Source organism: Melanostigma gelatinosum (assembly GCF_949748355.1).
Source record: "Melanostigma gelatinosum genome assembly, chromosome: 11".
Classification (NCBI taxonomy): domain Eukaryota; kingdom Metazoa; phylum Chordata; class Actinopteri; order Perciformes; family Zoarcidae; genus Melanostigma; species Melanostigma gelatinosum.
Window position 1 is genome coordinate 3,412,558 of NC_136644.1, and position 14,883 is coordinate 3,427,440.

The window sequence follows — 14,883 nt, forward strand, 5'->3', positions numbered from 1 at the left end:
CTTTAATTAGGTCTTAACAAAGTGTTGGTGGTCAGAAAACATTTCTGCCCAAAACACATTTATTTCTAAAGAAACAAGTTATTTTGAGATTAATATAACTTCATCCTGCACCTGAATGTCTACAGATTGGAAGAGTGGGTGAATTTGAAGCGTTTAATAATTTCAGATCAAAGTGCATGATCAGTTATGGGAGGGTTTAGTTTAATGTAGGAGTGGTCACTTTTCAGATAAATGTTACTAAAGTATGAATGATCAGTCTCAAGTGAAAGCGTATTACTACATTTAGAAAACCCAGTAAAGTTGGAACAAATCATTTCTGGTACCAATGAAATGATAAAACATCTTGAGCCTTTGAATGGAATTGTATTTGAGTAGAGAACATTCACTTATAATGTGAAACCTAATTATTCATACATTTTTAAGTTATCAGGCTATATTATTATATTGTTAGACGTTTCAAGTGATTCCGTAGGGCCATACATATCCATAACATCAATCGATAGCGATGCAGTCGCGTGAGCCGGAAGACGCGCATTCGTGCGTTAATCGTCACGTGACCCGGAAGCTCAAAATGAAGCGGTTGAGCGTGAGCGCTTATGAAATGTAAACAAACCCCGCTATTTGTTTGCTTGTTTTATCAGGCATATAATTCATATATAATGCGTGCTTGTATTTTTAATTAAACCAGAGTCGCTCGCCATCGCAGCAGACTCGTGAATGAGCAGCGATGAGGCGGAAAGCTAAAGCCGAAGAGCGAACTCATCAAACCTGGGTGAGGATCAATGCTAGCACAACCAGCTAGCTAACGCTAGCTCGCTGCATTATGCAACTGATATTCCCTCTTCAAACATACGTTTTCAAACTTTATTTGTTTGGAAATTGTCCCAAATTGAACTTGTTTGCATTGAATGATTCCGTAGCTGTTGTCTTGCGCAGTAAACGAGCAGTGCTGGCTGATTTAATATCGCTAACATGAGCACATTTGATGATGAGTCCATCAGTGGCTCCAACTTCAACCCGCCCTCTTTGCAGGCTTATCGGTGTAGCTGGGGACTTGCTGGCACGGCCCTTTAATGTGAGACAAAGCACTCCATCATGGATGACTCGGACCAGGACTTTGTGGATCTCTGCTCAAAGCTGTTAAAACGAGTCCGCAAGAAACCAGGTGGGTCCAGACCGCCAAGGAAAGCAGAGCATCAGCCCTCCAGTCAGGCGAGCGATGCAGACAAGAGGAGCGAAGCTGACTCTGGCTCTCAGCCAGTTTGTACCGGTGCAGAAGAGCATCTGGTATGTGGGGGGACTGCTCACAATGCAGGAGATGCAGAGCCGTCAGTTGGGCCTTCAGCAGCAGCACGACCGAGAGGTTTGGAGGCGAAAGACAAAGTCCTCCACAGACTGCAGCAGTTCAAGAGAGCCAGTCTGCAGAAGATGGTCCACAAAGACAAGAGTCAGCCAGCAAACCCAACTCCTGCTCCACCTCTGACACAAAGACGAGGTGAAATGACGCGATGCTCTTGTCGGCACAGGTTGTTAGTATGCAGCATTGTTGCCAATCATCATCCATGATTGAGATAATACAGCCGGCTTTGGCACACCTCGTCGGTCACATTTATTTGTTCTTGTCCCACATGTAGGACATGAAACTACTCGCAGTTGACATGGCAAGTTTGTGGGAATTCATGTTTGTATTCTCCTTGATGTCGAGCAGCAGAGCTGGCTGAATGTCAACATGTTTAACCCCGTCGTGCTCATCTAGAAGTACTTTCATGATGCCTGTCAGAGCTTTTAGGAGACATGTTACGAACAAGAAGATTATCAGAAGTTCTCTGGATACGCCAAGCGGATAAAAACATCCAACGTTTCATTCAGATACGATAGTGTAATCATGTCAGGCTGTATTGAAGCTCTAAGAAAAGACGCAATTGAGTCTATATCATGTTATTAATCCATTAAAGTCACAATACTATGTGTTAGAAGTGTGTGTCACCGCCCCTCTGTTTCCAGATGCTCCGCACTCTTTCAGTGCAGGTCTCCGCCCGGAGCCCCAGGACAGCGACGAGGCTCTGGCCCTGCGGCTGCAGCAGGAGTTGGACAGGGAGGCAGCAGAGACCCAGGTGGTGGACCTGGAGGACAGAGGCCTCTTCTTCTGTCAGATCTGCCACCGGGATCTGTCGCACATGACGCCCGAGGGGCGAACGCAGCACCTCAACAGGTTTGGACGTTTTACACTGTAGGCGTTTGAGCGATGCTTGTATCCAGAGTGACATGCAGCAGTGACGTTAAGTGAGTGGTGGACACACTGAACGGCAGAGCGATCCCTCTTTGCAGGTGTTTGGATGAGAGTGAAGAGAGCGCTCCGGCCCCTCCTCCCCCGCCTTCCGGTGTCCCCGACTGTCCCATCTGTGGCAGGAAGTTCAAGTCCCAGAAGAGTCGCTCGGCCCACCTGAAGCGCTGCTCCTCGGAGATGGGCGTCGCTCCGGCTGCGCTGCTGCAGGCTCTGCGGAGACAGACCGAGAATGTCCCCGCCGATTCCACACTGTGAGTCAGCCTCTGTACTTCAGGCCAGACATAATACCGTAATACACCTCTGAGCTCCCTCGGATATTCCAAATGTTGCTGTTAATGCGGATCCACGCATGGTCCAAGGACTTAAGTTTGCATGATTTCCGTGAGACTGATTAACAGAGAGAGAGCGTTGAGCTCAATCTGTTCCCATAATAGGAATAGCTTGCCGATCACCTAAAATCAGTATATGAGTTTAAACAAACCTCTTTCTAGCCTTTTTCAATTTTTCTTTCTCTTTAGCGCACAGACCGGTGGCACTAAAAGAAAAGGGCCGTCCAAGCCGGGCTTGCCAGCGAAGAAGAAGCCCAGAAAGAAGACGGCTCCCCTGGACGAAGACGCCATGGTGGCCCTGGCGTTGTCCTCCCTGCTGGAACAGGAGCAGCGGGGCAAGAGGGAGTCTGAGGCAGAAGCACAAACAAACACTGCTGCCTCCCACTTCTCCACGACTTCAGCATTGACGTGGAGCACAGACACAGGTACAATGACGGTAACATCAATATATCATCTGCAAGAGAATGTTATAGCTCACAGTGTAGCTCAGACTCGGGTATGCCACGGCTGTTATGATGCTGTTCCTGGTGCAGGTAAAGGACGTGGAAAGAGGAAGAAGGGCGCCGTCCCGCGTCCTCCGCCGCTCCTCCTCGTTCAGGATGCGGAGGCGGCTCTTACGAGGCTGCAGGTGCGCGTCTCTGTGCTCCTCCTTCGCAGCCGGGCCCCCTCCCCCCCCACCCCGACCCGCTGCCCCAGCAGTCTGCCCGGCCGGAGCGGTGCCGCCGTCCTCTGGCAGAAGAGCACACTGCCGCCGGACGGAGCCTCCACCCGTCTGTCTGATTTCTACACTCCAGAGCTCAGGGAGTTCATCGCCCCGTGGGAATCGGCCACGGTGAGAGAGCCCTGTTGGCATGCTTTCTTTGGAACTGAATGGGGAATTAAAAATCGGAATGACGGTTGAGCTTGTGTGTTTTTTTTCTTCTAGACTGACGCAGCCACCTCCAGCACCTCCAACAAGCCTCAGTCTTCTGTCCGACCAGTGAGTGAAGGAACTCCCGGCACAGGGGCCGTGGCCTCCATCCTGCCATCCGCCTCCCAGGTGTCCTCCTCTCAGACGACTCCCTCCACCGGCCGGGCGCTCCTCATGGACCTGATGGAGCTGGCTGAAGATGGCGTGACCCTCACCCAGTGTGGTCACACTGCTTCAGGCCCTGACAAAGGTAACCATCGGTGTTCAATTCAAAAAGGGGTGAATATCTAAAAACCTGTTTTTCTTTTCACTTTCTATTACCAGAAGCATTTCTGAGCTGTACTTGTCACAGGAGGATTGCTTGCCTGTGGGGGACTGTTCTGTTCTGTTCTGGTTATTCTTTGTAGTTTATTACGAAAATAAGTCAAAACTGAAAACAACAAACCTTGATTATACCTTTTTAAAATGAATGTATTTGTTAAACTTTGACTGTTGGATACTAGTTTACTGCTACACTGTTGCAACTCGCCAGCCCAAATTGTTAAGTCGTGACTTGATTGGTCGTCAGTTCGGCTCCTGATTGTCTTCGTTCCCACAGACGGGAGTGCCGGTCGCATCCCGAACATTCGTCTGAGCGGCTTCGTCCCGGAGGAGTCCGAGGAGCAGGCGGTCCTCTGTGTGAGCGGCTTCCTACCAGAACCGACGCACACGCATACAGAGGACGCTCGCTGCCGAGCCAGGAGGACGACGGCGGCTCAGCCGGGGGCAGACGAAGAGCGAGTGAGACCGCCCACAATCACACGCATTCTGACATTTTTATGTCATCGTCTGACATAATCTCATCAGTTGTATTTCTGTTATCTGTTTGAGATGCAGGTCTCTTCATTACAGTCCTTAAAGACAAAGATTTCCCAGACATGCGGTGCAGATATGTAACAATAATAATGTGATAATTCTGCAGTGTTTCCCGCCGGTGTTTCCTCTCCAGGCGGCGCTATCCAGCCTGGCATCAGCCCTGAGCGGCATGGTGAACAACCCTCAGCTCAGTGACCTGCAGCTGCAGGTGGACAGTGGAGAGGTCTACTTCGCTCATTCCTTCATGCTGTATGCTCGATGCCCCCTGCTGGCAGAAATGGTAAAATATATCACCGTGTCTGTTGCCAAACACACCCTTAGATGCAGGGTAGAAGAGCCAGGGCTGCCTAATTATGTAGAAATCAGTTTTCATAGTTGGCTTTCAAATAACACGTATATATTATAACTGAAAAAGGGTCAAATATGACTACAGTTGACACTTACCAGCCGGTAGTTTCAGCTTCTCTAATTAAGCCAGTGGATTGCAGTTTAGTTTTTTACCTTTAATATGTTGTATCCTTTCCTGTGTATTGTTTTTGTTGTGTTCTAAACCTGTAAAATCAATAAAAAGAGAGAATACATAAAGAATCCTCTTTGCTGCTCTCACAGGTACATGAAAGTGGTTTTGGGGTGCAGGAGGAAGGCCAGCCTGCAGCCCAAAGAGTGTTGATGAACGACGTCCCGGGACGGGCGGTGTTGGCTTTGCTGCAGTATCTCTACACGGCCCGCTGCTCCGTCCCAGCATCGCTCCGGCCTCATGTGCTGGAGCTGGCATCTAGGTTAGTGGGCAGCACACGAGCCGGGACAATAATCAGGAGATGAAAACTGTTCAAACATTCCTGAAAATGACATTGTTGGTCCGTTGGAAAGATTGAATTCAGTGTTGTGACGACTCTTTCTGTGTTCGTTAAGGTTTGACTTGCAGGAGCTACAATCGCTTTGCGAGCTTCCCCATCAGGACCCAGCGACTCGGGGGGATGAGGAAGATGACGGGAACCAGGAGGAGAATGTCAACAACCGAACACACCAGGCCCTCGCGCAGCTGCTCCGCTCCATGTGGGACGAGGAGGATGAAGACGGCGAGGGCACAGATACAGGTGGAGGGAGGGACGAAGGGAGAGAACTGGAAGACGATCAACAAGCCGTGGTTCTCCTCGCGGACCGAGAGATCGTGAACGAGGAGGAGCTCGAGGAGATCTATGAGTTTGCCGCCACGCAGAGAAAGAGGGAGGAAGAGAAAGACAGCGCGGAGAAGGTAGACGAGGAAGAAGTGTTCACAGAACCCAAAAGAAGTCCACCAGGCCTCGGCGTAAACAAGCCGCAGCCAAACTCTCAGCCTGAGCCGGACCCCGGCCTGGATCGCAGCTACAGCCTCCTCTTCTCAGACTGCTGGGGGGTCTACGAGGAAGAAGATCCCTCCTCCTTACCCTCCACTTCTGCCCCGGCTAAGACACACCCCCCGCCTCAATGCCAGCAACGCCAGTCCCCTCATCAACCCTCATCTGGACCCTCTCTGCTTCAGTCCTCAGCAAGCGTGGTTGACGACCTCGGCGCTCCGCCAAATGCATCCAACCTGCCGATCCCGGGTCAGTCTCCCGGTCAAGATGATCTTGCTTCGAAGCGAGAGCGTCCCGGTCCTCGTAGTGTTTGTGAGAAGAAGGAACCTGAGCTCATTGTGTTGTCGGACTCGAGCGAGGAGATGGAGGTAGTTGTTGGTCCCCGCGGTCCTTCGCCACATTCCCCTCGCGCCGTCCAGAACCTGCAGGGCTACACCCAGATCAAACCTCAGCCGGTCCCGAAACCCAATGAACCCACCCTGCCAAATACACAGTCCAGTAGTTTAGAGTTAGGTCCCGATGATCCATCTGCGGCGCCAGTTGAAAGTCATCCAGGTCCCTGGTGTGACCAGAATCCGGAGGACTGTTCTCCCGAAGTGTCCTGGCTGATCCCGCCCACGCCGGTCCAGCCCGGCAGAAGCACCGCGACCAGCTCCACTCAGACCAAGAGCAGCGTGTGCAGGACGCAGCTGTTCCCTCGAGGGGACACTTCCTCGCCCTCTGTTTTCTCTTCTCCTGCTTTACCAAGCGCAACCTGCAACAGTCCAGCCAGAGCCTCTGCGTTGTATGTTCCCAAGTCGAAGCCGGACGAGACTTCCAGCTCAGACCTCGACCGGCGTTCTAAAAGAGCCAGTCGTTGTGGTGCGAGTAGAGATCGAGGGGCGGCTGCGCTTCCCCCGTGCCGACCTAAGCTCTCGAGCTCGACTTCCTCAAAGCAGGACACGCCTCTCCACGTCCCGGCCCGGCCTTACACCAGCACTCCTCTGCACACGGAGCTCCACAAGGTCCCCGATGTCCTTGCCACTTCCCTGCTCGACGAGAGTTGGACGAGTCACGGGAGGGACACGGCGCCGTCTGAAAGCCCGAGGGACACTGAGTTGGGGAGCTTTCCTCTGTCCCCCCTGTCTGACCCCACACCTCCGCGCTCGTCTTCCTCTTACAGAGGTCTTCACGGTTCACAGAGGCTCGGGGAAGCCTCTCGTCAAAGTCGTCGCTCAGTTGAGTCCAGCAGTCACAACAGCGCAGGGTCTGAGCTCAAGGGGAGAGGATTAGGAAAGGACGAGGGAGAAGGAGAGATGGGGTGTGAAAATAAAGACACGGGTGATGAAGGAGAGCAGGAGGAAGCAGAAGATGGAGAGGCGGAAGTTGCTGAATCCAGTTTCCAGCAGAGCTTCATGGACGAGCCCCCCATCGCGTTCAATGACTCGTGGGGTTTCGACGCTGTGGATTTCGAGGCGAGCCCGGGCTGCTTCAGTCTGAGGCTGGAGGACAGCGGAGCGTCCAGCCAGCAAGGCGAGCGCAGCCTGGGACGACGAGAGGCAGCCGGGCCGGCCTCCTCCTCCTCCACCGACCACCACCCTTCACCACGCAGTCGCCTCGGCTCTGTGGCGGCCTGCTCTCCACCCAACGCCCACAGCTCACGACCATCCACCGGTGTACGAGCTGATACGGGCCTGTCCTTTACTCCTTCCCCACCTGACCCCACCAAGCAGACTACTCCAGAGTTCACCAACGGCCTCCTGGACTCCAAAATATGGGACAGCTGGGAGGAAGACGAGGAGGTGGAGGCTCTTCCTCTCTCTCAGAGGGTGAACCCTCCCGCTCAGCTCAAAACACCGGGTAAGTCGTCTCCCTCTCACTGCAGTGCTTTTTGATTTCTGTACTTCACTAGAATACACATCTGAAGTTTTACAAAACCTCCGTCCTACCAAGAGTTATATTATTCTTCAGATCTTCTCTCCAGGGCAAATATTGGGAACATTGTATCGACTAAAACTGGTGAGGTGTTTTGACATCACCTAAAAGATGTCTCTGTGGGACACGGGGTAGTTACTTTATTCTTAAACAAAGTCTTCCTGTTTGTGTCTCATCAGCACAGATTAAACGGCGACGCACCTTGGTGCCCATCACCCCGTTGCCCCACTACTCTGACATGGACACACCGGAGCTCAAGAACAAACTCAACAGGTCAGTCGGCCATGTTTTTTTCTCTTTTCTTTTCTTATCCGGCTAATTAAGGGAGGCGGCTATCCAATTGCCTCCCACGGTGTCCCTGTCAACCTAGTCTGCCCCCCCGTCCTCTTACTTTCTCCTCCTGTGCAGGTTTGGCGTTCGGTCTTTACCGAAGCGCCAGATGATCCTCAAACTGAAGCAGATCCACCAGTACACCCACCAGCTGGTCAGCTCTGAGGAAGAGGAAGAGGCCCCCTCGGCGAGCCGCGCAGTTCAGACGCAGCACCCGACCACCACTTCAGAAGTTCCTGCCAACAGACCGGTGTCCTGCACCCAGAGGGTGACGTTTAAAGAGCCCAGCGCGCCCGCCGCCATCGCCCCTCCAAAAGCCGACAGAGAGGAGGAGGAGGAGGAGCAGCAGCTGTCTGCCTCACAGGGCTCCAACACCTCTTCATCTGCTGCCAGTGAACAAAGGTCCAGTGTCTGTTCAAGTGTTTGCTTCATCTCAGGTGTTCAGGAACATAACTAAGTTGCTCAATTTATATTTTCAACACTTTTCTGACAGTTTGAGCTCCAGTTTGCAGCATTCATTGTTGGCGAAATATTTTGTATTTGGAATGGTTGATTTTTTTCTCTTGTGTTTCTAGTCTGCACAATGTCTTTTTTGAGGGGCAAACTTATAAGATTAAATAAGAGAAAGGCAGGACTTTTCCCGTCTTATTCTTTCATCAGGTTCACAAGACTGTGTGCTGTCACAAAAATATGGTAAATAAAAAAAACTTCCTTAACGACAGTATGGGCATGTAATCTCTTCCATCGCTCTCTGCAGGTCCAACCCAGAGCTGCGCGTCTCCTCCGACTCAGACAGTGACGGCGGCGTCTCTGCCTCTCAGTCAGCAAACCGCCTCCAAGATCGCCTGCGGGCGGTGCGCTCCTTCATCCTGTCCGACTCCGAGCTGTACGGTCAGATCCTCCAGTACCGGCCTCTCGTGTTGTCCCAGCTCCAGGAGCGACTCAAAGCAACAGGGATCCGTCTGGGTGCCGCCAAGCTGGTGGACTACCTGGACTCCCAGTGCATCACCTTCACCACGGCCAAGCCGGGCCACTCCGCAGCCGGCCGCAGGCGGGGCAAGAGGACAGGCAGGGGGGCGAAGGCAGCGGGCAGGGGAAGAGCCGGCACAGCCCTGATTTAAAACTTTAGAACTGCACGAAGCATTTCAGTTAGAAACTGTGAGAGGCAGGTTGGAACATCTGTCTGACAATAACTCGAGGCAAGAGGAGAACTTGTGTTCTTGGACAGATGGGACCAGGCTGATTCCTCCAGAGGTCACTTCAGGTGTTACGATGTTTAAAACTACGTTACAATGTTTCTTCGGGACAGGTTTTGCAATTATTTTTGTTTTGAATGTTGCATTATGAACCCACGGTGGAGATTTAAAAGTGGTAAGAACGGTCACTTGTATTTATATATGAAATAGGTTTTAAGCATCTTCTGTATGTGATGGTACAAATAAACAATCCAGCCGGGGACCTTAATCCAAACAATAAATGTTTCAATCAAGTCAGGTTTCATGGAAAAATGACTTTCAGTAAGACTAGGCCTAATTAGTGACAAATTCCATCACACGACACGTTTTTGAAAAACATTTTTACTTTTGATCTTCAGTAGATTTCTATCCAAAGATCAGCCGAGACGTACATACAGACGAAGGTTCTCACAGCTTCTGTCTGACACGCCTTCCATGTAGATTGACGGGTCCTTCACAGCAGCGCAACTTCAGTCTGTTGTTTCATGGGGGGGTTGGATTTTGTTGTGCACTCAAGTTTTCTCTACAGCAGCGTGAAGCACAGGGCATCAAATCAGAGTCCGAGCTATGAACGACCCTTTTGCGTCACCGATCCTGGAGACGTACTCTTCACCCTCGAGATGCCCTCGCAGCGGAGCGTCGAGTCGCCGCTTCCCGTCTCGCCTCAGAGCCTCACGCGGTCACGACAGGTTGGCAATGTTGGCAAGGAAGCGCTGAGCCCACCACTCCTCCAGGTCTATGGGCACAAAGTCTGCAAAGAAACAAAGACAACAGAAGGTACGTACATGGATTTAAAGCAGAATTCATATTCTATTGATTGATTGGTGTCCATGTGGCAAAATGAATCAAAGCAAAATTTAAAGAAACAGTATAGAATACGCGGTTCAACTGATATCTATGTAATAGGAGACATGTAGTCTATATTTTTAGATCTGATAATAGATCGATTCAATTAAAAAATGTAAAGGCAGTGAGCCACAGAAGGAGCGTGTGTGTGTGCGCGCGTGTGTGTGTGTGTGGCAAGACATGCTACAATCGTCAGTCAGAGCTGGTTTATCTGGAACAGACAGGTTCTCATAGACAAACAAAATAGTGGAGCTGGAGGTACTCACTCTTCATCGCAGCACTGGGAGTCTTCTCGGTGTACTGAACGGGCCCCTGGCTGTCAGCTGACTCGCCGTCTCCCAGCTTCTGCTCCACCTCCTGCCATGCTGCGCGCGCACACACACACACACACACACACACACACACACACACACACACAGTTTCCTAAGCTGCTGTAGCTGTCGTATTTGTCGACGCATGTTTTGCAGTGCGCGGACTTTTGGGGTGAAGTTACACTTTAACGTTTCTTTCTTTTCTGTCTACATTTCTGAACTTGACCCTGAAATGCAAAAACATGTTCCATCACAAATAAAGTAGCCACTGCATCAAAGCAGCAGCTGACTTTGAGACTGCATCTGTATAGCACTGTCCACTTGAAGGTAACATAAATAGTTACACGAAGACTAAACTGGTCCATGTTTTGTGTTTTATTTGCTAAAATGTGAAGGTTTTCCAGCGTCAAACTCGAAAAGCCTCTAGGGTTAGAATGAATAATATGGCAGCACCCGCGTTTTAAAAGAAAAACACGCTTCTAAATTTCTTAGAGAAGGATCCCGAATCTCAATATCCCCATCATCTTTTATTATATGTGGAGAATCAGATGTGTCTCTCTGTCCTGGTGCATAATATGTACCAGCATCCTGATGCTGTCGGCTACAAATAACAACGTAAGCTCTTTCAGTATATAATAATTATTAGTATTAATAATACAAACATGACCCTATAGTGTCTCAGTTGATATAAGTGGAGTATTAAACGACTATTATAGAAGATGCAAAGCCCTCGTATAATAATATAACAATAAAATCACAACGGATTATGACTGACTCAGTAAAACATGCACAAAGAAGTGATGAGTAAATAGAAAGAAGTAGCCAGAGATTGCTGATGCCGGCTGATACACACCCCAACATCTTATTTGTTATTAGGCTTTCTAAACATGTGTTGCATTCTTCTCGCTGTGACACTCATCAGGTTTTCTATCTCGGAACAACTCGATAGACAGGTTTTCCGCTATAGGTGACAAAGTCACAAAAGGACACCACAGAGCGGTCTGTACTGGCTGCACTCCAGGAGGAACACAGATAACTGATTCATGCTGACTCAGCTCAGCAAGTCATTCATTTACACCTGCTGCTCAGTCAGGAAGTTGAGGTAAAGGAGTAAGAAAATGAATGAGACCGAGAGAAAGCAGGAGATTATCTGCCCACCCCGATGTCCCAGTCCGACACACACACACACACACACACATCTCACCTTCACACACAAACCTGACGTTCTCTTTATGTGCAGGCGTGAATCCCTCCGCTGGGCTTGCGGGCGTCTGTGTGGCTGCACCGTGGTAGCGCTTCCCGTTCAGACGGTTGAACACAATCTTTGGGGACGGAGAGCTGCGGAGAGATCAGACGGAGACAAATGAAGCCTGCTTGGGGATTGGATCAGCAGGCATCGCAACAAAACACAAGAGTTCCACCTCACAGGGATGGAGAAAACACAAATGATGCTGATTGGTCAGAGGAATGACGGGTCATTCTTCACCGCGGGACAGAATCATTTGACAAAACAAAGAAGAACTTCAAGTTTTATCAGAGACCCTAAAAACCTACATTTTAGTGCTTGCGAGTTTTAAAACGCTGTTGACACTTTTACTGCGGTCAAATTCACCTGAAGTACTGTACTGGACATATACTCAGTTACCAGTTTATTAGGGACACCCAATAAAAACATCCTACTTTCAGTAAAGTTATCATGTTAATGACATTGATTCAACTGTAGGATGTAGGTTGTGGTGCTTATTGTAATAATATGATAATTGCATTGCATTGAACACACGGTCACAGCAGAGAGAACAGCCGGGGCTTGAAAACAAACTGCAGGAACAGTCTGCGTCCGATAATGGGTGCAGACACGTTAGTCCCCGATGCGTTACGTGATCGCGCTGACGGAGCACGTGCTGTTGGGCCCCAAGTGGCTCAAACAGCCGGCGTAAAGGATCTTGCAAAAAATGAAGAAAAATGAACTAAAAACACACACCATGACAGGACGTGGAGCCGCTGACGTTACTTACTTCGATGAGAGCCAAGACGTCGGCTTGAGCTTCAAGTCGCCGAACTTGCTCTCGATCTGCTGTGTGGGACCTTTAGGAGACACAGTTCAAGAGTGTGTTGATGTTACGCTGTGAAATCAACGGGTTACATGGAAACGCGCTGCGTGAAAACATTGGACCGTGTCAACCGTTGCAATGCCCCAAAACTTCCCCCTTTAATGAGAAAATCAATGATTGCGTCATGCTTTTAGATAAGGGATACACATTCACCAACCTGTCCTCCGTTGAGTCACGAGTTTGCTGGGACCTCTGGTGATCGTGTACATCATGTGAACGCCAAGATATTCTGTCGTGTCTGTGAGTGAAGACCGCTCTGTCTTATGAACCATCGGGTGAGCACACCGATTACCTCACGGTCCTCTGCCGGCTCCCCCTGACGCAACAACGACGGAAAAGACAGATTCGCAGCTTGATTTCTTATTTGTTTCTTCCCCGGGTCAGCGGCTCCACGGTCGGCCTGCAGCCTGCAAGAGACTCTTTGACTTGTCGCCCGCTGTGTAGTCGATACTGTTGCACCTCCGAGTGAGCAGCCGGTGTTCCGCTGTCGTGAACCGACGTCCGCTGCTACTACGAGAGGTTGCGTGTAGGTCATCCAAGGAGAGAGCGGCTCCAGAGGCCGGTGGGGGTGGGGTGGGGGGGTCCGTCACTCGGAGGTGGGACCTTGTGGTTCCTCACGTCCGGGGACAGTGACACTCCGGGCCCGGACACTCTACGGTCTACGCCCCGCTGATGCCACGGGACTGACCGCGGCCCCCCCGCTCCCTGACAGAACACAAGAACAACGCACACTTTGATATTTTCATCAGGACGGAAAGCTACGATGCTCGGCCAGCGTGTCAAGCCGGCCACAATGAAGCACGTGACTTCCGGACTGAGTTTCCAAAATAAAACACTCCTTTGACCACTTAAAACATAACTTGTTAATTGAATACGTCCAGTCTTTCGAGGACTTATATTCAGTATTGATGGACATTATGCTAATAATATGGCTGTGATATGACACATCAACAACATGTGTGATTAATTAATGCGCTATTTGACATCCTGTAAATGCATCAGTGACTTTCAGTGCTAAATGTTATGACTGGCTGTTCACTATGAAAATGGTGTTTTATTTATCTGACAGACCGTAGTTACAAAAAAACATGAGGTTAACGCGAGTAAACAGGACATGGTTTGGGAATTTAATTTTTTTTTACAAATTCCAATGATTTTAGCCTCACTATGAAATTCCATTCTTTACGATATTAAGGTTTGTTCCAAAACCTGGACAAATACAACCAACGCTCTCTGTCTGGTTAGATAGCTCAGGATACGACGAATGAGGGCAAAGATGGAGTATATTCTTATCGTGTTTTTGTTTTGTGGTAAACATGCAGTGTGACCATTGTCTACAGTAAAACTGCATCACATGTACTTTTTTATAACCATGTAAAACGAGAGTAGTTCACGGATGTTAAAGTGTCTGATAAGATCCTAATGTTTGTGGGTTTTATTCTGAAGTTAGAACTCTTAAGTTCCGCTCTCATCGTTGTTCGTTTAGTCGGACTGCTTTACGGAGCGGGGCAACCCAAGTGACGTCACTGCGCGACCCTCGAGCTGGAGCGATTACCTTTCACCTACAGACCTGAGATAGACGAACTGAAATATATATATTTAGTAATAACTAATAGAGACTGACAAAAAATGTACCATTAAACTCATATTTCTAAGGACTGATATGCATGGTCATATTTTACATATATATCTCAGGCCTAAAAGTCACCACAGGTATCCTTTGTGGTTCAGGTGAAGAGCCTCTGAGTGACTCTACACAGTGCGAGCTGACAGTCTGTGTTTCGTGACTGAAGATCAGCCGAGACAATACGCGGCTCAGGCATGCTTATCCAGGGTGATATATCCAACACTTACATCTTCCACTCACCCCCATTCATCTCTACCATCTGGCTCAATCAGTTATGGCTGGAAACATTGGCGTCACATGTATGCTTTTAGAGCAGACCTGGGCATTGTGTGGCCCGCGGGCCACATGTGGCACTTTGGTTGATTCTGACTGGCCCGTGTGAGGTTGATTGGAAATTACAAAATAAACATATTTTCTAATTTTACCTCTTGCATGGACTAAAGCTGCAGTGCTTTTATTTTGAAGTGTTTTATTCACGTAATGACGCAAAACGTAAATCAAATACGTGCGCATGATTGAATCAAGTGTACGAGCAGTCACAACACACGAGACGACTTTAGCCCTCAAAAATGTCCACTCATGCTAAAGAAAGAAAGGTAGACGCCTGCAGAGTTTTCAACAAAAAATGGACTGCTAATTATTTATTTACTGAAGTCGCAGGTAAAGCCGTGTGTTTAGTTTGCGGAGAGCAGATCGCCGTGTTTAAGGATTACAATTTGAGTCGGCATTACGAGACGACGCACGCGGAGAAATACAAAAACTTGACTGCCGCTGAAAAGACGGTGGCAACG

The 14,883-nt window shown here is 49.4% G+C and overlaps 2 protein-coding genes across 2 annotated transcripts; one reads left to right on the plus strand and one right to left on the minus strand.

The window, feature by feature from the left end:
• Positions 1-649: 649 nt before the first annotated feature.
• On the plus strand, positions 650-9,426 carry slx4 (SLX4 structure-specific endonuclease subunit homolog). The gene is made up of 14 exons (XM_079278173.1): positions 650-772; positions 1,033-1,495; positions 2,005-2,212; positions 2,329-2,538; positions 2,806-3,041; positions 3,150-3,448; positions 3,542-3,776; positions 4,125-4,306; positions 4,515-4,661; positions 4,991-5,160; positions 5,294-7,557; positions 7,812-7,905; positions 8,041-8,364; positions 8,720-9,426. The coding sequence occupies exons 2-14, from the start codon at positions 1,096-1,098 to the stop codon at positions 9,081-9,083; spliced, it is 5,133 nt and encodes a 1,710-aa protein (XP_079134299.1). The 5' UTR covers positions 650-772; positions 1,033-1,095; the 3' UTR covers positions 9,084-9,426.
• Positions 9,427-9,523: 97 nt separating this feature from the next.
• LOC306784943 (MAPK regulated corepressor interacting protein 2-like) lies at positions 9,524-13,447 on the minus strand. Its single transcript, XM_079279141.1, has 5 exons — positions 12,623-13,447; positions 12,370-12,439; positions 11,559-11,692; positions 10,310-10,408; positions 9,524-9,948 (listed from the first exon to the last, which is right to left on the minus strand). The coding sequence occupies exons 1-5, from the start codon at positions 12,735-12,737 to the stop codon at positions 9,878-9,880; spliced, it is 489 nt and encodes a 162-aa protein (XP_079135267.1). The 5' UTR covers positions 12,738-13,447; the 3' UTR covers positions 9,524-9,877.
• Positions 13,448-14,883: the final 1,436 nt, after the last annotated feature.

Bases quoted from the DNA above. Each gene is read 5' to 3' on its own strand.
- slx4 (XM_079278173.1), top strand. From the start codon at position 1,096: ATGGATGACTCGGACCAGGACTTTGTGGATCTCTGCTCAAAGCTGTTA. The intron at 3,042-3,149 runs GTACAATGACGG...TTCCTGGTGCAG, and splicing joins GACGTGGAGCACAGACACAG to GTAAAGGACGTGGAAAGAGG. The intron at 7,558-7,811 runs GTAAGTCGTCTC...GTGTCTCATCAG, and splicing joins CGCTCAGCTCAAAACACCGG to CACAGATTAAACGGCGACGC.
- LOC306784943 (XM_079279141.1), bottom strand. From the start codon at position 12,737: ATGGTTCATAAGACAGAGCGGTCTTCACTCACAGACACGACAGAATAT. The intron at 11,693-12,369 runs GTAAGTAACGTC...ATCTCTCCGCAG, and splicing joins ACGTCTTGGCTCTCATCGAA to CTCTCCGTCCCCAAAGATTG. The intron at 10,409-11,558 runs GTGAGATGTGTG...GTGCGCGCGCAG, and splicing joins CGTCAGGTTTGTGTGTGAAG to CATGGCAGGAGGTGGAGCAG.